The 24305-nt window shown below is 45.9% G+C and overlaps 1 protein-coding gene across 33 annotated transcripts in view; it reads left to right on the top strand.

Annotated features, from left to right (window-relative positions):
- LOC107996281 (xin actin-binding repeat-containing protein 2) overlaps window positions 1-24305 on the top strand; it is a 61343-nt gene that overhangs the window by 16998 nt on the left and 20040 nt on the right. For 32 of the 33 annotated variants that reach the window (XM_062085790.1, XM_062085791.1, XM_062085774.1 and 29 more), the window contains 3 exons: window positions 14488-14564; window positions 14622-16412; window positions 23612-23806. In XM_062085790.1, coding sequence (XP_061941774.1) covers window positions 14529-14564; window positions 14622-16412; window positions 23612-23806 — 2022 coding nt within the window. In that variant the 5' untranslated portion in view covers window positions 14488-14528. Of the gene's footprint in view, window positions 1-14139; window positions 14282-14487; window positions 14565-14621; window positions 16413-23611; window positions 23807-24305 lie in introns of those variants that run through there. The other variant, XM_062085803.1, reaches the window with a different exon arrangement.

Genomic DNA, 24305 nt, shown 5'->3' with positions numbered 1-24305 from the left:
ATCTCGATCGATGCAGCTTCCTGACGGCCAATGACGAATTTACCAGCGTGTTCGAACGCCATGACACGATCCTGTTGACCGCGAAAATAAGGAGAATTAAAAGTTAAAGGTCAGAGCGGAGGAAACGAGCAACTTCCGGTCGAGGTATTCACGTACTTGCGTTCCATATGCCGGTTGCGAAAGGTCGATGGAATCGCCGGTGAAAATCTTTTCTTTCCGATCATCTTCTTCTAAACGATTCGATTCGATTTAGAAAAGAAATGCAACGGATCGTATAGTAGAAATACGGTAGTAAAAGTGTTGGGGAAACCGTTCTAGAAAGATGAGAATGTTTGTTGTTGGGAAAATGGGCATGAAATCGTTGTACACGAAAGCGTACACGTTCATAATTGGAGATCGAAGTTCGTTCGCACTGTTGATTTACGATCGGTCTGCGAGACGATTAAGTTCGTTACGCAAGCGTTAAACGGAAAATATTGAATTGTTTCGATCGTTTGCATTAACGTCTGCTTGGTTAAACGGTTAAACGACTTGTGTCTTTGTAAATTCTCACAGTGGAACACCCTTCGGTGTGCAAATGCGCCATTAAGGGAGGCCACGAATCGAAAGCGGCGAGCGGCCAGGTCGTAAAAAGCACGGGCTCGACCCAGATCTCGATCCATTCCCTTCGAACAAAGGGGAATAAATCAATTTTGAGCGTGAACGATTGAGATTTCACGGAAACGGGTTGGTCGGCGGTGTGTGGCGGGAAATTATCGAGCTGGTGGGTCACCGCCGAGTGTTATCGACGATAACCCCGCGGGTTGCAGCCGAGTAAAGCACCACCGGTGTATCGTTTCCACTTCCTGCAGAAACTTTTCTTCCCACAAACGAGCCAATCTATATCGTCGGGACAGACGCCTCGATACATCTTCTAATTCGTATCGCGCGGATCTGGCCGCAGTTTCGGCGATCCCCGCTAGATGTCTCACCGACTCCTGTTTTCTCGTTTCGCCGAACAATTTCTTCGACTCGTCTTGATCTGAAATTTCCAGAATTTCTCGAAAGAGGAAAATTATATCTCGTTCGATCGATATTAACTTAGAAAACGATTTCATCAAATTTCTCGGACAAAGTGGGTCGCCCGAAGAATCGAAATTGGAAGCAACGGATATCGAGTTAATGGTGGAACGCGTGGAATATTTATACGCACGACGAGAAAATGTACCGGCTTCAAACTGGGGAAAATAAATAACGAATTCTACGCCGCAACTAAACGTTGAACACCGTAATTGCTCGTCTAATTGGAGCGTTGATTTCGTTACAGCTTATTACTCGATCTATTGAAAAGTGCAACGGTATCCGGGGAATCTTCTTCTCTAACGGAATCGTGGCGGGTGTGAATTTCAAACGGAAGAAACGGGATAAAGGAATGGCGGGAGGGAAGGAGGGGAGGAGTGGCGACTGATTTAATTGGAGTGTCGATCGCGCGTTCTTTCGTCGTCTTCCAAACAGATTCCACGCCGCGATACACGATTCGTCGTTTTGCCGTTACGGTCCTCGTCGATCGATTCGCAAAGAGTGGACGCGTTTCGATCGACTTGTGCTCCTCTCGGATCGCACGATGACGCAATTGAGAGAAAAAAAATCTTTCATCTGTGTTCATTGCGCGTCGAGTATAATCGTATAAAATTGTACGCGGAGCGATGCAAAAGTAGGAAGGGAATTTAATGGATGTACAAAAGACTTGAGAAGATGATCTTTTTTTCCCTTTTAAACGTAGAATTACTTTCGTATCGCTTAATAGATGCTCGGTCGACGCACGACGAATTTATTATTAGACCATCTCCAATTAGCCGACTTAAAGACTCTTCTAATTTTAAAACGTCATTGATTCTAGACAATACGTCGATCGTTTGAGAAATGGCTTCGTCCTTGTACAATTTTTTTGCAAACAGATGCAATAGAAAAGCGATTCCCAATTTGTAAATTCTTGGAAGAACATTGTTCCAAGTTATATGCGTGTACTCCTATGGAAAAATTCCTCGTTAAAAAGATTCTCACCTCACAATACCTGACGAAACTGGCAAAAGAGAAGACTAGAGGAGACAAAGGAAGATAATCGTCGCCACAGCCAGCTTTCGATACATTCCCTCGACTAAAACAAATCGATTTGTTTCTACGATCAACTTTTTCCCAGCCATCGTTTTCTCCTCTCGTTCACAACCTTCACAGTTACAATTTCGCTCCATCACGTTGCGCAACCACCTCCCCTTTTCTCTCTCTCTCTCTCCCTCTTCTGTCATAACCTTCGATTTCAATCGAAACGTGTTTGTCAATATGTCCCAATGTGAGCAACACTCGAACGATGATTACGTCAAAGGATGCGACGTTCGAGAGGAAATGCAGGCGCGAACCTGTTCCATCGAGGGAGAATTTGCAGATTCATCGGAACGATAGAGACGGCAGAGAGGACGGCAACGAAACGTTTCCGGTATCGTCGTCCCACGCGCGCGATTTCCCTTTTCCTTTATTTTTTTACGATTCTTAAACAACCGCGTGGGATAACGATTACGGAATTTCGCGTCGAATTTCTAGATTTCGTATCTTTTCAACCGATCGCGATGATGCATTTTGTGTACCGTTCGGTAACTCGACGAGAAGAGAAGATTAGAATCTAGTTTATCGGTTTATTATTGAAAAATCGATCGTGGAAAAATTGCAAAATCTCTGTTTTATCGAGATACTTTGAAAATTTAAAACGGTATTTGCTTTGAACGAGCGTGTTTGATGGTGAAATTGGAAGTATTTATTTGAAAGATATCGAGATTCTATTATTATGTTAAACGTATTCTTATCTCATCTCATGGTTACCACAAGAGAGAGAATTGAATTTTTACCAAATAAACGTGGAAAATTAAATAATGGTATAAAAAAAAAATAAAGCGATTCGATCGTTAGACTCCCAAACGTTCCTCTTTGAGAAATATCTACCATACGACAAACGTTTGGATACGCGCGATGAAAAAAGATTATTAATATAACGGGTTAACGATCACGGGACTCGGTTGTCCGGTCGGTAATTTATCAACGGTGTAAACACTGCTCTGGAATTTCCCTGTTTGCTTTACCGTCGCTCATTAGGCCTGTAACGCGTCGAAATCGTAGCGCGACGAATAAAATTAGATTCGCGAGCACGAGTTTCCGTGCGTTGTGCAATCCGACTGGCCGAGAAGCTGGACGGAATATCGGTGCAAGGCAACCTGATATGTCGCGAAGCTGAAGTTTCACTACTTTCACGGCTGGAATTACCGCGAAAAATCGTCGAAGATAACGAAAATCGGAATGTCCTCGATAACTACTCGATGCGCTCGAGATTCTTCTCGAGTTAAATCTTTGAATCTTTAATAATTGTTGCTTGTTCGAAAATACTTCTTAACGTTCTTTTCTCGAAACTTTCCTCGTGAATCGTTCAGCATCGAGTTTTTCTTTGAGAAAGATATCGAGATGCTTCTTGATATTGATTTTTTTCTTATCCAAAGAGCTTCTCGATCGTAGATTTAAATCCAACGTAAAATTTGACGAAACGTTAAAAGGTCCATCACGAACGATCAAACAAACAATTTCCAACCTCTTTTCACAAAGTTCTCCTTTGTATCGATTCGTGTATCGAAGAGATTGGCCGGACGAGTGGCCGGGTCGAGTACACGAAAGAGACAAATGGTTGAATGGCCGTGTTTTTCGCCTCGTCGATTACTGAATCGAAGTAGTTGTATACACTGCGAGGCATCTGCGAGAATGTCGAGTAGCACTCGGCATCCAGCTGGTTCTGGCTTCATCGAGAAATCGAGGACAGCCGGCTATTTATATTTATATGGGCAGCTATTTAACCGAACGTTGAAATCGGCCGACCCAGTCGATTCAACGTTGCGCAGGCCGCGGGAAAATTCTCAGAGCCGCCTTCTTTTCCATACAAAGCTTTCGACGTCCGCGCTTTTTGCCACAATTTCGCGCGCGAATCGACCGCCCCCGCGCCCCCCAATCTTTTTTCCCTTCCGCCAGAACCGCTTCTCGACTTCCCTCCATTAACGCAACCGTTTAAAACGAGATTTAAAAAAAGCAGGTATCCTGCTTTGAGATCGAAAGAAAGAGTGAAAAAGAGAAGAGCGGACCGTGGTTGGAAAAAATGAGGAATTTTATAGGAAATTTCACGCGAAAGAGTTAAGAGAAATCATCTTCCGCACATCACGTATACATTATAATGATACAGAACAGACTAAACAGATTTCTATATTCAATCTCCATTCCTCCAAAATGGTTCCGACGAAAATTTCAACTCGCGCAAGTATTTACTTATAATCGAGGAAATACGTATTACGCATTGATGTATTATGCATGGAAATATGTCGGAATGATGGAAATGTTTCTAGCTTTCTAGCAATTTTTGTACCACGAGAAAGTCGGTATCATAATCGGTATCATAAATAAAAGGAGCGGATTTCTCGTCCCTGAAAATTTTTCGAGAAAATTTCGCAAGGTCTTCCGATGTTTAACTCGAGGCGCTCAACTGAACTCGAAACACAGCGCGGCGTGTTTTTTAAGCGAGACGACGTTGGTCCGAAAGAGCTCGCTTCATTAAATCCCCTGGCGGCGTAACGATATCCTCGTCTTGCTCCGATGGACGGTTAGCTACGATCGTGCACGCATTCTTGGCTGGTAGTGTTCCGGAGGAAATGAGTTCCGGCCTCCCGTTTCCCCGCAATCCACTCGCGATTCCGCCCGTTTAATCGGTTTAAGAGAAGAAAGTAATTGCTCGCCAACGAACGCAAACATCGCGCTCATTTGCATCGTCGCGTGACTTCTTCCTTGCCAGAAATCAATTTCCCCCGGGAAGGAGGAGGGAATTACGAGGAATCGGATGTTTCGAAAACACGGCTCGATTTCGTTATCACGAGGAATGCGTATTTAAGCGAAATTAATTTCCCCCTGGGAATTTCAACGACTCGAATCGAATCAGGAGATGGTCCGGTTTTTTGAAAGGAGAAATGTTATTCGCGAGCAAAGTAAAATTTCTTCTAGGAGTGGATTTAGCAAAATTAATTCTCTGGGAATTTCAACGAATCAGGAGATGATCCAGTTTTTTGAAAGAAGAAATGTTATTCGCGAGCAAAGTAAAATTTCTTCTAGGAGTGGATTTAGGAAAATTAATTCTCTGGGAATTTCAACGATTCGAATCGAATCAGGAGATGATCCAGTTTTTTGTGACGCCGGAAGAGGAAATATTATGTTCATTGGAGAGCAAAATAAAATTTCTTCTAAGAATTTCAAAAATTGCAGGGAATAAAGTTAAGATTAAGGGATGGAAACAATTACTCGATTTTTATTTGTAAAAATTCGGGAAAATTAATTTCCCCTAGAAATTTCATCTCGAATCAAGAGATGATCCAGTTTTGGAAAGATGGAAACGTTATTCGCGAACAAAATTTCTCCTAGGAATTTCAATAATTGTAGAGAATAAAGAGAGTTAAGGATACCGCGTCAGAAAATTTGGAAACAATTCGAACAATTTATAAATCGCTAAAGACTCTCGTTCGATAAAATTAATTTCCCCTAGGAATCTTGATTGAAAGAGAAATCTGAAAGACCGAAACAATTGTTTAAAAAAAATTGAACGATCTTGGAAAGATGGAGGAATTTCAAGAGGGTGAAGAATATAGAAGAAGAAAAGAAAGAAAGGACGTAATAATCGCGTGATAATGGAGCGTTACCCACAAATGCAACGCAACGGTGACTTTCTCGTCGGCCATGTGAACTGCAGCTGCAGAACGTAACACGTGGTGGTCACCCGTTGTGTGTGCTCTCTCTCCCTATGCGGATCTCGCCTCTCCGATGAAAATAAATACTCGTTGGTAGTCCTGGCTAGCCACGCCACGCGTTACAACATCGGAAAGATAACACGGAGCCAGATCTCTTCCACATAAATTACCCTTTTGCACAACGGTTTAAAAACAACAACTGCCGTTGTTGCAGCAGGCCTCCTAGGCGAAATTGCGCGATCTAACGCAACATCAAAAGATACTTTCACGCCATCGAGCAACTCGACGAAATAATCGAGCTTCGAACCGGCAACGGCGCGCCATTGTATTTTTCACACCCATAAATAATTAAGAATCGCACAATTTAAGAGTGGAAAAATTGTTAGAGGAGAATTCGAAACGGCAGAATTCCGTGATTAGGATTCGATTTCATCGTTTGTTTTTGCACATGTGCTGTTTGAAATTTCGGAACGGCCAAGAAATCGGAAGAAGAAGTTTCGTTATTTTCTTTGCGCCTTCGTTCATCTCAGCACAAATAAATACAGACTATTCCTAGGATCTTTACAAAGTTCTTACGACCTCTGCAACTTTACAAAGAGATAATGTACAAGTTCGAGCCATTTTTCCAAAAATTCCCAAAGTATCGTAAAATTTTAATAATCTCCGGTGTTTAAAATCAAAAGAAGGGCAGAAAAAAAATTTCCACTTGGAATTCCACTTGGAAAGAAGTGGAAGAGAGTCGAAGAGGGAACGAAGGAATCCTAGGATCGCGTGCTCCCAGAGTTTAGGATCTCCGGTGGGGAAGCAGGTTAATTTTCCTGAAGCGACTTCCGGTGACCTTGGCGACTGGTGCGACTCACGAAGGAAGAAAGAAAGGAGAGGCGAATTCTCTTCTCATTCATTGTCTGCCCCGGGGTGCAGCAGCTCGAGGATGATCGAGGGAGCGAGCCACACTCGGTCATCCTCATCGTTCTCGCTGGAATGCCGCGAATACCGATTCCCTCCTCTTGGGTCATTCACCCGCCATCCTCTTCTCCACTCGCCTCTCTTCTTTATCCCCGGTGTCTCGGCCTCGGCCTCCCGTGAAAAACCGAGAACTCGTTCCGCGATCGTATTTCTTTTCGAAAAAAAGGAATCCCCTGGCTGCGAAAAGAAATCATCCCAAGTAGTTTCCTCTTTGGTGGAAAGTTTTTTTCCAATCGAAAGGTAGACGGCAAGAATTCTGATTAATTGCACTATTGATCGGAGTTGGGTGGAAATTTGAGAAACAGAACAGAGAGGATCGTATCCTTTCGAAAAGAAATCATCGGGAATAGTTTGTTCCTCGGAAGAGAGAGTTTCTAAAGAGTTTTTTCTCGAATTTCCAATCAAGAGATAGGCAGCAGAAATGTAATTCTGATTAATATCGATCGGAGTTGGGCGGAAATTTGAGAAACAGCACAGAGAGGATCGAGAGTGGAGGGTCTGAGGTTTTCGAAGGTCTTCAAAGAGGAAACTGTAAACTGACGGGGATCCTCGTGTTTTGTACATAGGCGTAGGGAGGGGAAGGCGTGGAAAGTGAAATCGAGTCGATTGGTCTGTTAATTGCGGTTATCTGGTTCCCTTGCGGTTCCTGGTGAATCTTGGCTTGGACGAGATCGAAGAAGGAGGAGGAGGAGCTCGTTCGTAAGAAAGGAAATTGACGTCGAGGTTGTCGAAAAGGCTCGCTTTTTTTAATTGTAACTCGAGCATTAGAGCCTTTGCATTTTTATTGGCTTGGTTATGAGCCGTGGTGGCTTCGCGGACGATCCAATCTCCGTGGGTCCAGGATCCTGCTCCGGAAAAAATACTCCATTAAATGCAAATATAGCGATCCTGGCGCGCAGCGGGCCGCGAAATTTACGTATCAAACGGGAAAGAGAAGCTCGAACGCGAAGAGGGGGCGAAATATCTCACTCACCCACCGTTGAAACGACTGCGCCAACTTTTTAGACAGGCAGATTCACGGTTTTTACGTTCCTCAATTTAATTTCAAATCTCCATTGATCGTGAATAGAGAGAACAACGCTTTCGATGAAACGCGATTTTCTACTTCTCATCTTTGCATCCCTAAAAAAGAAACTAGAGAAAAGAAGCAAGATATTTCCAGGTGAGAGGAATTCCTTTGAACGTCAAACCTCGATCCAGCTGGTAAAAAGAAATTCGTTAAAAATGGATAATTCGGAGATGTTGCGGAGAGTCGAGCCAATATTCTTCAGTCGTAATCCTTGACAAAAATCGCTAGGCGCCCTTCCCTCCCCTTTCGAGGAAAGCGAATATTTCTCTAATGGAACGATTCTCCGCGGGATTTTTCGCTCTCGTTAAGCCCAAGGTTTGCTGACCCGACAGAGCATATGGAAGGAATATCGGGTAAGCAAGCAGGCTGCGCGAGCTCGAGCTGACGTCGGTCGTCTGCCGAGGCAATTGTCCAGAATCCCTCGCCTCCTTCCCCTGCTAGCTCGCTCGCGATCATTGTTGCACGATTATTAATCACGATAACGAACAGCGTGGCCTAAGGATAAATTTGTCACGCTTCTGCGAAACAGCGTTCCGTCTTCATTAAGCCCTTCCCCTCCCCTTTCTCCTCCCACCACAACTCCTCGGCCGAAGAGAATCTGCTTGGCAGCGGGCCTCCTTCGCCCACCAAATTCTTCCCTTCCCCCTCCAACGACCGAGCCTCGTTCCGATCGGATGATAAATCGTCGGATATTTTATTCTCCAACGTTATTTATCCCACGTGGACAGACGGCATCGATTCTCCTCCCCCTTCTCCTCGACTCGTGTTTACTCGAGGAAATATCCCCGTTTACATTCCTGCGCCATTTTTATCGCGAAAACCCTAAACGTTTCTTCGTTCTCCAAATACTTGACGCAAAGCCAAAATTTTTTCTCATATGTCTACAGTTTCCATACGGAACTATATGTTCAGACTTCCATTCGGTTTTACCTTAAATCCCCGAGGCTCTTCGATCGAATCAGGTTATTCGAAATTTCTTTCGAATCTCCTCGTTTCGAAGCTTGGAAAAGTTGCTCGACGATGTTTCACTGGGTATCGAAGCGAAAGGGGGGAAAGGGGGGTGGGAAGTCAAGGCAAGGATCGAATTCGCTTCATCGATTGGTCATCTCTCAGGCGCGAAAATCCTTCGAACAGGAATCGAAAGGATAGTCTCGATGGATTTCTTCTCTCCTCGTTTCTGCGCATTTTTCATTTTGAATTCCCCGCGAAACGTTACGTAGAGCCGAGACGCTTAAAAAAAAGGAATCGATTGGAGTCGAAAAGAGATTCTTTGGCCGCGCGAGCGAGCGAAAAAGGAAGAAGCGGAATGGAAAAAGGGGGAAAAAGTAAGAGGAGAAAGCGAGGAAGAGGAAGAAGCGAACGGCGGGTGACGGGCGGGTTAAGTATACTTCGCACGGTTGTAAAAGTGCGGCGCGTTTAATTTCGGCTTTCCTCGCGCCGAAAATATTCGCGCCACTTTCCGCGCCGGCATAGCTTCGCGGCTAACAGGGATTCCACCAGGGGACCGGTGTCAGTTACCTAATTATAGTTGCATAGAAATCTGTAAGGGGACACCGCGACGGATCGGGCCGCGCCTTCTGCAACTCGGATTGCAGTGAAAACGCGCAACACGCACGCACGCACGCACGCGGAAGATTCTTTGCGTGCGTGAGCAGCCGCAGCTTCCGGATAAATCTCCACGCGAGCCACTTTTCCCCCATTTTTCTCCGCTCCTTTTTCCTCCATTTTCATCGTCGATGGGGAATACGTTTACGTTTCAACGAGAAATTTTTATCGAGAGCGAGCCTCTTGATCGAACAGCTTGATGCTAGTAAAAGAGTAGCGAGTCTATTCTTTGGACGCTTTAGTGGAATGCGTGGAGAGGTTAAGTGGTTGGATTTTTAGTATTTTTTATTTTTTTTTTTGAAACGGAGTAAGAACGCTTCACGATGAGACGAGGAAGACGATGAAAAGAAGGCGAGGAGCGGGATTAAAAAGGAACTCGGAGCCGATCAGATATTATCGTGCAACTTGTTCTATATAATCCTCGACACTTGACGAGCAGATACTAGTTATTTCCGCGAATCTTTTTCTAGGGGAGGAGATAAGGAGAGTCTCGGCCATTCGATTAGATATCGCGTCGAACCTTGTTGCGTTCGATTTGTCAGCCCGATCTATCCCATCTATCTTTTCTACTCAGCTTTAGTTTAGTTTGCCTGCCATCGAGATTCGAAATTGGAATATCTTATTTTATCGAGACCCAGATCGAAGAGGATCGGCGTTGATTAATATTCGCGGCGAGCAGATCCGATTATTTTCGAAGCGAAGCGATTTCAATTGGCTAATCCGGGGCCACGATCCCACGCGAAGCGAATAGAATTCCGTATCTCCGTCGAGGAGATACTTCCGCGTGTCGAAATCGGCCGGTTGGAATTGGAACGAATTTCGACTCGAATTTGGTATAATTCCTTGGAAACGGATTTATGTGGTTCTCGACCCGCGCCGTTGCATCGGCCACGTATTCTATTTCGAGTCCAAGTTTCCTCCACGCGGGCCAGAAATACGAAATGGGGGGATGCATGGAGGGACGTGTACGAGATACGGAGAGTCGAAATCGAGGAAGCGAGCTTTCCATTATCGATTACGTACTCGCGTGCTCCGTCCGCTTGCGGTTTAATGAATCCGTGGAACAACGCGTAGCGACACCGTCGGTAACCGATCCCCTTCGCCGCATCGATTCCAGTTACGTAACATTCGTCCCGATTAAATAGAGCTAATTGAATTGGCTGCTTTGATGATCCTTCTTCGAATTCACCCTTCCTTTCTTCTTTTTTTCTTCCTTGCAATAAAAAATCCATACCGTCGTCTGTCGATCGAACCGGTCAAAGTGATCGGTAGTTCCCCGAGAATGCTTTTTAAACTATAATCTTATTGGGATAGGGGCTTAATTATAATACGATATCGTCCCTTTCGTGCCAGAGATATATGCAAATTAGTCGTTCGAGTAAGTAACGGGGGATGAGAAGTTTTTATTTCATATAGAAACGGTGATATTTTTATCGCCTCGCATCTGCGTGGCATAAGGTAGTCGCGCGTCGATTATTTGAGAGTGAAAATTCGTTGGAAAATTTGGAAATTCGAAGGAAAGTGGATGAAGGCAAGAGGGCAGGCAAATTGGCGCAATTATGACGCGGTTGCAACGCCCCAAGTGGGCGCGCAGAAACGGAACAAAAGAGCGCAGACACCCTCGACACCCGCCGACGTTCACCCGAAATGATTGTGCAAATACAGCGCGATACTGCGAACCTTGCGCTTTCGTTTGGGCGCGGACTTCCCTACTCCGCCTGCACTCCGTCCCCTCGTCGTCGTAAAGCCGTGGTTTAATTACGAGAAGCAGGGGGACCACTTCTCCCAAAGGAACCCTTTCCTCCATTGTTCGAAAAGTTGACATCAATTCTCCGACTCCAACTCTTCTTCCTTCTTCTTCGATACGAATACCCTTCGATGCGAATTAAAAGCGAAAAAACTTTGAGATTTCTCGTAGGTGAGATTAGTTCGGTTCTCGATTATCGAACTTGAAGATCATCGAAGCGCCGCGAAAATGTTCGCATGGACACTTGTGGAGTTGTATGCTCGAAAGCATTTTTTAAATTGGACGAAAGGATCAAAGAATTAAAAAAAGCCGCGTCAAAGAAAGATTTGTTCTTTTACGAAGCGGGAAGCGGCTGTGCGTAGGCAACCAGACTGGTCTGAAAAGACGACGACGATGGAATCCTCTTAGAGAAATCTCTAGCTGCGACGAGTGTATCTCGAGAATTGCAGAGGACGAGGTAAAAAAGCGCGGTCAAGCGCGAGACAGGCGTCCGTTCATCGACGATTATTATCGATGGAACATAAATTGGAAAGAAAAAACGGACGTCGTTATTCTCTTTTGCAACCGTTTCCTTTTACTCGGCGGAGAATTTTATTTCTACGATATTTTCACGATATTTTCACGAAGCACGGGGAAACGCGGCGGCCGTTTATCGGCGTTGAAAAGGAGAATCGAGGGTGGTGGAACGTCGCGCGAATCGAAACGAAAAGTGGCGCTGTCGCTTTCGTTCGCGACCGCTTTTGGGCAGAGGATTTCCCGGCTGCGGCGCGGCGGAGAGTCTCGATCCGAGCCTCGTTAAATCGCGGTAGTGTGTCATTCTAAAAATAGAGAGGAGAGGTTGAAACGAGAGAGTTAGCCGCGATCCGGGAGAAAGAGAGAAGGGGATCCTATAGTCCCGGTCGTGAACCCGAAGAACGACCTCGGAGAAACGCCGACCAAAGAGAGGGACGAAAGAAAAGAACAAAGAGAGAGAGAGATCGTTTGTCGGGTAAGCGCGTACGCGAAAGAGATGGAGCGAAAGCGGAGAAAAAAGATGGACGAACGATGGGAACGGGAGGAAAAGAAAGGGAATACGGGAATCAGAAGGAGAGAAAGAAAGCGAGGAGGAAGGAAGATCGAATTAAACGGACACCGGCGCGAAAGAGTCGAGAGGCACGACGACAACAGGCTCGAAAGCGTTCTGCGCGCTTTTAAATATCACCGGTACGGAGGAGCGTGGAGAAACGAGCGCGCATGCGCGATGCGGGGACGCCGTGGCACCGGCGCATGCGCGCATCGGCCACTTTCTAATTTTACCGCGGCGCGGTATACGATTAGTTTACGCCAGAATCGGGCCGTACCCTTCTCTTTCTCTGCTCGTATAAATCATAATTCCGCTATTGCGTCGCGATACGGCTGATACGTTTGTCGAGAATTATTCGGCGCACGAAACGGAGTCGGAGAGAGAGAGAGAGAAAAAGAAAGGGATAGAAGATCTCGTTTCGAGAAGTGGTAAATCGTCTCGATACTCGTTCGGATTATGCTTTTCGAGCGAGTCTTTTAACGAGGCACTCGTGCGTCAGTTATCCAGTCGTGTCATCTCGGTAAACTCGGACAACGACGTAACGTTATAATAAATCGACGTTGACGAGACAGTTAGATATTCCTTAACGACCACTTTAGGTCAACGTACAGTTCCGCGACTGTTTTGTCGACCGATCCGCTAAAAACGGCCCGACCACGGAACCGTAATTGCAGCCATTAAGGGGACATTTAGGAACCCCTGTATTACGTCCACTCGCTTCGCACCCGTTAATTTATCGTATTTAGCAGGGATTCTACGTCGTCGTATTCTTCCATTCCACGGACACGGACAGCTCCCGATCCACGATAACTTTAACGAGCGACGGAGGATCGTCGATCGACCCTCCTCCTCTCCGTCCGCGTCCATAAAATTTTTTTGCCGTCGAACGACCCCGGAACAAATCAGATTTGAACATCATCGAACAGATTTAAAGAGAGAATCGAGATCGTTACGCGAATCAATGAATCTAACCGAAAGTTGGAATTTCTTCCAGTTTGCGAAACGACATGGCTCCAGGAAGCAGCATGATTCCTCGCTCGTATCCTTGAGCAGTTTCAGATTTCATTTTCGAAATACATTCCCTCGCCACGTAAATACGCGACCCACGGAATGGCTAATAATAGGAGGATTTGGCTTGGCGGCCAACAACGCGGCACCGCTGCAACCGCTTCCTGAGTTCCATACGACCGTGTCTTCCGTTAATTTCGAGTGCACGCGAGCCCTCTCTCGGAAGAGGACTCTCGCCCCGATCGAATCGACTCGACCAACAGGGAGGAGGAGGGAAGAGGAACCGTCGCATCTCGGAATCAAGTTGCGTCCCCCGAACAAGGACAACGTTTCTCGTTGTTCGTCAAATACGGAGCAATCTAAGTATAGAGCCGGCTTCTCTCCTCCTCCACTTTCCCTCCACCTCCTCCTCCTTCTCCTCCTCCTTCTCCCGCATATTTTCGTAATCTTTGGATCGCCGATGTTTACGCATCCAATTGCACGTCGGTTTGGCACAACTCGCAACCGTTTTCCATGCGCGCTGTTAGCTCTTCCCTTAATTTCGACGCGGTTCTCTCCTCGAGGATCTCTTTCTCCGCGAATTCGAAATCTCGCCCTCCCCTCCTCCCCCCGAAGAGGAAGGATAGCTCGCGTTGCCCACTCGAATCCGGGACGAGCTAAGAATAGAAACTCGACCTCTCCTCGCGACCGTCTTCGCTTCTCCTCCCTCCCTCCCTCCCTCCCTGCCTCCCCTCCCGCATATTTTCGTAATCTTTGGATCGCGGATGTTTATGCAGCGACACAAATCCAATCCAAATCCACACTGGATGGATATTAATAATAGCCGAGCGACTTCCAAAGGACAAAGAGCGCATAAAGACGCGTGTAATTGCACAACGTGTGCTAGTGCGCTCGCACCGCGTCTCTGCTCGCCGTCCAGAATCGAAAATCGTCGCAGGCTAATTCCGTCGCCGCGGAATCGAACCTCCTCTTCCTGTTACGCACCGTCCCTTCACCGAGAGAGATCGTTGGTCGAGCAGAAATACCCGGTGACCTTCTTCCGCAGCACCGATCGGCATCCACCGGAATTGGGGGAGATAATTCTCGGAGAAAGGGCGAATTGGTTTAATCCATTATTCTCCATCGAGCAAAAAGTTTCCCCCGATTTCGACTCAATTCTTCTCTCTCCAATCTTCGGCTCCCAATCTTCCCCTTCTCCTGCGTGAGAATAACGCAATCTCTGGTTTGATCGCAGGTGTCCACGGTGCGACTGTCCGACGATCCAGGCGCGCCATAATGGCGGAGGTGGCGACCAAGAAATCGATCAATGTAGTAAGTAGCAAAACTAGCGAGGTGTGTAGCGTTCAATCTAACAACGGTTTGATCCAGTTGGATAACATAACCGCGAGTAACAAGCAACTAATATCGTTGTGCGAGAGCAACGACGACGAGGACGATCTAATCCTGACTAACAACACCCGTAACGAATTGGACGCGGACGACAAAAGCCTTCAGGAGTTGATCGAGAGCGAGCTGGCGCTGAGAATCTGCTCCAACGCCGGGCAGCAGCAGCAGCAGCAGGAGGAGGAGGAGGAGGAGGACGGAACCGGTATAGAGATGGAAGACGGGGAAGGAGGGAAGGAGGGGAAGGAGGCAGAAGCGGTGATCGTGCTCGACAGGCAGCAGGAGCATCTGGACGTGAACGCGGAATTCATCGCCGCGGAAACGGAACATTCGGCGGGTTTGCTGGTCGGGAAAGCGATATACGGGTATCAGAACGGGCACGTGTCGCCCGACACGGGCGTCGTGGATACGCGTTGTTACGAGGGGAGCGTGGAGCCGGGGCCGATCGCGGCCGGCTTCCCGGGGGAGGGGGAGGGGAAGGAGGAGCAAGTGCTCGAGGAGCGGGCGGAAGTTGGCAGCGGGATAGCAATCGAAGAAACAACGACGCGCGAGATCGAGGACGGGGCACGTGAGCAGGCGGCGGACGATGGCGGATGCCCGCGGAACGAGGAGGACAACGAAGATCCGTGTCCCGATTACCCCGCCCTTCGGCCTGCCGAGGCCGCGGATAGACCGCCGGATGTCCACGCGATGAGCGAGCAGCCGTTCGAGTCGTCGTACGAGGCCGAGGAGGAGCGGGGAACCGTGAAACCAGCCGCATACGTCGACAAGTATCGGGAGGAAATAGAGGTTCAGTCCGTGATTTTGGACGCGGCCGCGGGCCCCGACGCCGAGCAGTCGGACGGCGGGGGGGCGACGATGGAGGAGGACGACGAGATCGGGTTGGACGCGTGGACGGAGCGGGGGAATTGCGGGGAGGACGACGATCGGCAGATGATCGGTCAATTCTCGGATAATTTCGACCAGGAGGGCTCGTGCCAGGGGGGCGTGGACGAGTTCCTCTGCCCCGCCGAGCAATTGGGGAAAGGGATGCGCGATGACGAATCGAAGAGGACGCCGATCGATCCGTTCGACGATGTCGCGATATCCGAATCGGCCGCGTTCGAGTCGAAAGCGTCGGCCAACGATAAATCTTCCGGCTCGTTGGAGGAGAAAATTCTCGACGGGGACCTCGTCGAGGAGGGGTCCGTTCCCGAGGTGGACGTCGAGGAAGGGGAGGAGGAGGAGGAGGCACGTGGCGCGGCAATGACGCTATGCAAAAGTTTGGACGACGAAAGGGATCGTTTCGACGCGGCGAGCACGGAGGAATTTTTGGACACGGAACGGCGGGTGTTGAACGAGGAGAATCGCGACGAGCGATACCCGCAGCAGCAGCGGGAGACCTCGAGATCGGGGGAGAAGGGCGAGGAGGATCGGAGGAGAAATTGGTCGGAGGAGGAAGAGGGGGAGGAGGAAGAGTCGAGGGGCAAGGAGGAGGAGGGGGAGGAGGAGTCGAACGACAACATGGACGAGCAGAACGCGATCACGAAATCGTCGAGCGAGCTGTCCGTGTCCGAGCCGACGTTCATCGAGAAGACGGAGGTGGTCATATCGGAGAGCAGCGTGAAGATCGTCTCCGAGACGCAGTGCCTCGAGATCGAGGCCGAGGAGCGAGAGGAAGAGGTCGACGAGGGAGTCGACCAACGAGCGGAGAATCGCGGCGAACTCGTATCGCCGGCTCGCGCGCCCCTTGCCACCCCCGACGACGAGACCAGCGACGTTTCTAACGCGGGTGATGTAAGTGTTGCTTCGTTTCCCACTAATCTATCGAGACGTTCTTCTTCCAACACGACGTATCGATGCAGGGAGGTACGACGACGGTTTCAGAGTTCGACAGATTTCATCCCCTTTTCTTACTTAACTCTTCTGACAAATCTGCTTGGTTTTTTCCTTTTTTTTCTTTTCTTTTTGCAAACGATATTAATCCTTGTTGTTTTGTTGAATGGTTTGCCAACTATGGTTTTTTTATTGGCTTGAGTGTTGGAGTGTTTAAAGCGGGAAATCGCGTTAGGTTATAGAAGGAGGGAGAAGGAAAACGAGCGGGGCACAGCTTGAGAGGAATTGGAGTGCCCCCGGCACGCTGGTTTCCGGCGAAAGGTTATTCGGTAGCGAGCACACCGACGTGTAACGCGACGCAAAGAATTGTTGCGTCCCCGTTGTTGTGCTCGTTCCTGTTCAACGTTGAGTAATTCTCGCAAACGAGCCATTCCGGCTCCGCTTCTCCTGCCCGCCACTCGGCTAATTACACCGTTGCGCCTACTCCCACGCGTATTTCGTGGCGGTAACAATTAATCTCGTTAACTCTCGACAGCAGGTAAGCTCTTTTTGATCGGCCATCTTTTTTCAACTCTTTTTTTTTCTTTTTTTTTAGAGGTAACGAAGAAAAAAAAAGAGGAAAAGTTAAAGCGAGGCGCGAAAAAGCGTGGCAAAGTAAAAACGTCGGCGCGTTTAATGGAATAACAAAGGCCTAATTGGCTCGTTGACACCGGCCAACGGCGCGTAACCACTTTCGTTCTTCGTTATTTCTCTTCATTGACACACGGTGAAGAATATATGCGCGAGCCTGGTTTATTCCGCGGCGACCAGGGACCCAGTGAGAGTATACCCACGAATGTAGTTCACGGCTACGGAACGGAATCACGGGTAGACGGGTAGGTAATGCGAGCCGAAACTCGACAACCGGGCAATTAAACGTCGGATACGCGGTGTAAATCAGGTTGTTGATAAGTATCGGCGATCGTGTTGGTCAACGAAGAACGGGGGTGTGATATCGGGGGCAATATCTCTGAAAGAAAGAGAGAGAGAGAGATATTTTCGAGTTGGTAAAAATTAAAAGAATCGATCCAACGAGGTAACGTTACTCGTGGATGGGAAAATGATGGAATAATTCTTCAAAATGCAGATTAATCTTCTGTATCGTACACTGTTTTATTTTCCAAATATAGGGAAGATAAGAACGCATGTAAGAGGCTTTTCTTTTACTTTCAACTACGACAAGAAAGTGTGCGACGTGTGATGTTTCCTCGAATCGACGCGTTTAAAATTGATCGATCGAGTTGACAGGTTGCGGAGACAATGTTGCGTGTTGAATAAATGAGGAAATAAAGGAGTTGAGCGCAGACACGAATAGAAATGGCTACGATAATTCACGAGCCCCACGTGAACAGATGAACGCGTACCGGAAGCAATCCGCTCGTTTATCAAGACAACGCTACGAAACCGAGTTATCGGACAGCCGGTTCAACGACCACCGCCCATACCGTGTAGTAACCTATTCCGCTAGAAACGAGCTTGACCGAGATCCAACGAACTTTTTAATTCCGACCCCGTCCTTTTCCCAACAGTTTTCTCTCCTCAAATTGAAATTGGAGAATTAAATCTTAAATCTCCTCGAACTTTCCAGAATTCGTCTCCCAGCCATCAAAGCTTTTCCACGATTTTCACGATTCCTAAGATTCGAAACGATCGAAATCGAAGTCTAGGATTCTTCTGGAAATCGAAGCTTTTTCATTGCTATTCGAGATGAAAGAAATGAAAGCTTCTTCACGAACTTTTTCATGATTTTTAAAATTCGAAACGATCGAAGTCTAGGATTCTTCTGGAAATCGAAGCTTTTTCATTGCTATTCGAGATGAAAGAAATGAAAGCTTCTTCACGAACTTTTTCATGATTTTTAAAATTCGAAACGATCGAAATCGAAGTCTAGGATTCTTCTGGACGTCGGAATCGAAGCTTTTTCATTGCTATTCGAGATGAAAGAAAATCTAAGCTTCTTCACGAACTTTTTCATGATTTTTAAAATTCGAAACGATCGAAATCGAAGTCTAGGATTCTTCTGGACGTTGAATGGAAGCTTTTTCATTGCTATTCGAGATGGAAAGAAAATCTAAGCTTCTTCACGAACTTTTTCATGATTTTTAAGAATTCGAAACGATCGAAATCGAAGTCTAGGATTCTTCTGGACGTCGGAATCGAAGCTTTTTCATTGCTATTCGAGATGAAAGAAAATCTAAGCTTCTTCACGAACTTTTTCATGATTTTTAAGAATTCGAAACGATCGAAATCGAAGTCTAGGATTCTTCTGGAAATCGAAGCTTTTTCATTGCTATTCGAGATGGAAAGAAAATCTAAGCTTCTTCACGAACTTTTCCATGATCTTTAAGATTCGAAACGATCGAAATCGAAGCTTTTTCATTGCTCTTCGATATGGAAAGAAGAATCCAAGCTTCTCGACGTGGAAACTTTCCGCCGACCTTGACCCGTCCGCGAGATCGAAACGCTTACACAATTTTCACAAATAATCCCGATACACGCGATTTACTTCCCTGGCTATAGGATGCTATAGTTTCCAGTTATCCGGCTACTCCCGATACCGGTTCTCTCCATCGCAAAACGACTCCCACACGCGCGCGTCGAGGAACGAGCGAGGACGAAGGAAAAAACGAACTCGTTACGTCGTTGAAAACAGATCGAGATCGAGGTCGACGCCGAGAAGAGGCGCCAACCAATCCCGAGACTCTGCCGTCCTCTCGATCGACCTGCTACCTTTCGTTCTGCCATCTGAACACCCTCCCTTCCCCCCCTCTGTCTGTTTCACCTGGCCACCCGTACGCGGCCAACCGTCCCCCCCTCGTGTCCGGTGGAAATGGCCAATCGCGGAAATCCCAACCCGAGTATCCCCCACGATACCGATTTCCTCCGCTCGTCCCCAGTTGGTTCGAGACCACCGAACCAACGCTTTCTTGTCCATTCGCGGATCTTGCCTTCCCTCGCCGACCCTTGCAACCAGACAGCTCGAGGACGATGATCTTCCGTCAGGTAGGAGATCGTTCGATGAGAATTAAGATTCTTAATTTTCCTAAATTTAAATAACCCGTTCCTTTCCTTCCTTCCCTCCAATAATTCCAATTATTACTCTTAATCGGAATTAGTGAAGTTATTCGAGACGAGCGTAGCACGAAGATGGATAATCGAAAGGTTTGGAAGGATTGAAAAGTATTTCGAAATCAGATAACCTTAAATCGTCCAGTTTCCCTTCTCTTCCTTTTTCGCCCGTTTAATTTGCATCCTGCGATGATTTCTACCCCTCCGGCGGCTAGCTTTATCGGATCCAACCACGCTCTTCCTCAACGTTTCCCGTTCGCATACGTTGGCAGACGTTTTTCTGATCCGTATCGGGCCGCCTGTCCGAGGCAAGGGAGCCAAGGCGGGCCCCAGGGCGGCCGAGGAACGCGTTCCCCTACTCTTCCCTTCCCTTGCGCCCCGCTCTCCTTCCCCTTGTCCGTTCCCTTGCGCTTCTTCCGTCAGCTTTCGTCGACCTCGTTACTAAGGTAGAGACGCGCGGCTTGGAATCCTGGTTAGCCGGTGCTCGTTCCAGCGGGATCGGTTTCGGTGGAAACTGGAAAACTGGATGGGAAAAACTTCGATTCGATCGATCCTCCTCGATCGATATTCTCGTTAAGAAGAAGAAGAGGTAAAGGAGAGGTATGGTTGTCGGTGAGGGGAGGGCGGTGATCGCGTGAAAGCGAGGAAGATTAGGATCAGTTTCAAAACGGCTCGCGTGAAGGAAGCCACGATTTTCCACGGTACGTGTGAACGCATTCGTATTCGTTTCCTCTCGAAAATTGCCCGCGAATCTTGGTGCGCGCGCTAACGAGAAGGTGAGCGAACGATCGAAAGGAGCGGTGATGATCGACGCGTGATTTTTGAAACGTGTTGTGAAAGTGATGCATCGTGCGCGCGTGTGTGGGGAGTGTAATGAGGCGTAGAAGCCAATTTAATCTTCGATATCTTCGTTATTTTCTTTTTTTTTTTTTTTAAATCTAAATATATCATATAGCCTTTTTCGAAACATTTCGCTCTCTCCAATTGACATTCATTACTGTAAAAATAATTCTTCGAAAACTGTCGATAAAGAAGAACGAATATCTATCCAAGTTCAAATTTTTTAAAGATTTCGCTCCCTCCAAGTGACATTCGTTACTGTAAAAATAATTGTTCGAAAACTATCGATAAGGAAGAACGAATATCTACCCCAAAAAAATAATTCCAACTATTTTATAATCTTTTTCTGTCCGATACCAAGTTGCCAAGTTCAAATCTTTTAAAGATTTCGCTCCCTCCAAGTGACATTCGTTACTGTAAAAATAATTCTTCGAAAACCATCGATAAGAAAGAACGAATGGCATCCGAGGAAAGAAAGAATTCTAACGAAAAATTGCAAAAGCGGTAAAAAATTAGAAGAGAGTCGCGAAAGTTGGCGTTCGCTGTGACTACTTTTCATGGAAAATCGGCACCCATCTCGATGAGAGGAGGATATTAATTAGGCGGACAAAAACGCGGATCTGCGTTTCGAAAGACTTGTGGGCCGGGTCTGGTTTCGGCGTGAATCGCGATTCGAATCGGGTTACGTGGCCGTGTAATTACGCGTGTCGAGTAAAGGAACGAAGCATTGCAGCGTCGATCAGCGTCGTGTAATAAGAGGATCGCGATAAACTTATCGTCGTGCGGGGAACGCGATCGTTGTAACTAATTTCGCCGAGGGATCTCTTCATTAAGGGTTAACCGCGGAGTTAAAGGAATTGTCCGATATTTTTCGTCGTAATTGACGATCGTGCGCCAGATCGGGAACTGGTGGAATTTTTTAAGAAATAAAATTTAAGAGGAAGAGATTCAAGCTTTGGTGGAAATCGAGTGGTGGAACTTGGATCGGTGTTTCATAGATTCTTTTGGAAATTAAAACTGGACTTTGAGTAATAATTTTTCCAAGGATTCGAAGGAACATGACAGATTTTCGAAATACGTAAGTTTTTTAATAACTTGCGAAGTACAAATTTTTCCGAAAATTGAAAGAAACTTATAGATTATACTTGCAAGGTGTAATTTTCGATTGGAAATTTCGTACAGATCTCGTTAATTATCCGCGATATTTACCAATAATTTTCTACGAGATTGCTCTCATCCTTCCATTGAATTCCTATGAATATTTATCAGAGATTTAATTACCAAACCGTGAGTCATGTCGATTAAACCGGGATCTTCAAGAGCGTGAAAAAATAAAATCTCGGTAAATTGCCTGATCTGTCAAATTCTTATCGAAAGTTCATTGGACACGACAAAAAAAAAAGATCACCGTTCTATTCAAAAAGTGTCGTTCACTGTCATTTTTCGATCATTGGTAGAATTCTTTCGTGAAAATAACTATACTTTATATCATATAATCGCCACGATGCATCGATCGATCAAAAAATTAAAATCGTAAATTCCTGTAAAGTTCGAACAATTTCCGTAAAATCTGAAATATCTGAAATTTCTGTCTCGATGTACGTAACAATTATATTCGAATTCGAAGGTAGAAAACTGTATATTATCGCGTAATACAACGTAATATAACGTAACAACGAGAAACGAACGCGCGGCAATCACGTAAGAGATAATTAAAATTCTGGAATTTTATCGCGAGCAAGAATTGTACTTTCGAGTGAATTTTTTTAGATACATTCCTGGAAGGAACTAGTTGCGCCAGTATTCGCCATTGTTCCCCAGAGTTCGTGCACCTGTTTCACGCGATCCGCTTGTTACCCGCCAAGATTCGTGTCTACCTGATCATTAATATCTTGTTAGCGCATCGAGGAGTCATCCTTCCTCTCGAGATGCGTTTCTCGAATATATTGTCTCGAACAATAGCTCCAACGATGGCAAGTTCGAGAAACTTTTAAATTAATCCGTACGTACCACACGCTGATTGACTGAGTTTCTTTCGATTTAACGAAAGTAATGATAACATGATACAAAAAAAAAATTGAAAAGATAGAAGTAAAATAAATAATAAGTATATCCTTTAATCTTGTCGAAGTTTTAAAAAGTCGTTTTACGATCGTGGATTTTAATTAATACGTTTTATCCAATGCAGCAAGAATTTCTAAAGAAGAAGAATCTCGATCGCGTTTCGTAATAATAATAATAATAATAATAACGTGAATATCAGGAGAAGAAAAATATCGCGATCATCAACCTCGATCATATATCTGGAATCGAACGAAAGCGGTTTCCACGAATGTGCGTTCCGTTACACTTGCAAGCGTGTGTAAGTCGATCCACTTTCAAAAGAGGATTAACAATTTTTTTTTTCGGGATGCGAGATAAATTACAACGTGTCACACTTTCCTTCGTATATGCAAAATAGCAAAATCTTTGCTCGACGAGATTATTATTATTATTATTATTTTCGTTCGTGATGATTAGATTTTGAAACTTTCGAAAAGGGGGGAAAAAAGAGGGAAAAGAAACGATGAAAGGGCGTTTTATCGTTGGATCGATTAGGGAAAGATCAACGTTATTAACGACGCTGCAACTTTTCGACGTTTCGCAAGTTTCCAAGTCCCTCTTCTATCCGGATGCGGCTCTCGATGGCCGATGGAACTCGGAGGATATCATTAGGGAAACTATGTTCGAACGACATCCTCTTATTTAGCCGAGATTACAGATTGCGCAGAATTCTTGTCCGCAAAAGGACACGCGTTTAAAGCAATTAAGATGTTGCGTTGATAAATGTAGGATTTATTGCGGGGTGAGTCAATATTAATTGCGACCTATTCGTTCGAAATTTATTATATAGACGGAGGAAATCGAAATTTTTTCAAATCTTTAATTATCGTTCAAAGTTCCTCGTAATTGACTCTGTCATAAGGTTTCTTCGAGTTTATATAATTCACAATGCCAAATTTTTATTCTTCTTTGATCACTTGGAAATGATTTCAATTCCAAATTTCATTTTCGATTCCTCGATAATTCCAGTGATCAAGGATTAAATATATATACGTCCTCTATAAAATTTTCAAAAAAAAAAACAAACATTTTAAAATCCGATCCAATTTGAAAGAGACCACTCTAGGTTTTCAAGCGAGGAATAAAAATCTGTTCCTGTGTTGATACAGAGCGAAAGCCGAGAGGAAACGTTAACGACGAGCGCGACAACGGTGACCTCGCAGAGCGCGAAGGGTGGGACCAAGACGAAGAAGAAGAAGATCGAGGGCGTCGCCGGTAATGATGCCTCGCCCAATCTCACTCCCCGCACAAAGAAGACCAAAAAGAGCAAGAAGAACGAGCTCGAGAAGGAAAATATTTCTGTGGTAAGTGAAACAATTACATGTACATGTATATAGTGTTCCCTAATTTTTCACAGGATATCTTCCTCTGTCAGGGTGTTGATACATTGGTGGGACACCTTTGGAAGCTCGATTCTTACAAAGTGTACATACAATTTTTTGATTTCGTTCAAAAATTAAAAACTGCGCGAAGATGATAAGATTTAGATAAACAAATGTGGAGCAAATTCGTAACTGTATCGTAACTTTCCTGCTCGTTTCGACGCTCTAGAATCGATCCTCCGCTCGATGTATCGATATCCCCGTACAGTGGACTCGCCTGTTCGACGGGAAGGATGAAAAAGTCGAATGATCGAATCCGGAATCGAGGAATTCTCTACGCGGATTTGATATAAATAGATGCGCACGAACCGTTATGAACCGCGTCGATCAACGGTGTCAAAACAAGAAGCACGTTCGGCCTAGATGATGGCCCGGATATCCCCGTTCGATCCTTATTTGCATGCGAGCAACACGGAGTTTC

This window comes from Apis cerana, linkage group LG15 (genome assembly GCF_029169275.1).
Source record: "Apis cerana isolate GH-2021 linkage group LG15, AcerK_1.0, whole genome shotgun sequence".
Taxonomy (NCBI): Eukaryota; Metazoa; Arthropoda; class Insecta; order Hymenoptera; family Apidae; genus Apis; species Apis cerana.
Note: the sequence above shows the minus strand (reverse complement) of the source record. Positions and strands in the feature narration are given on the sequence as shown.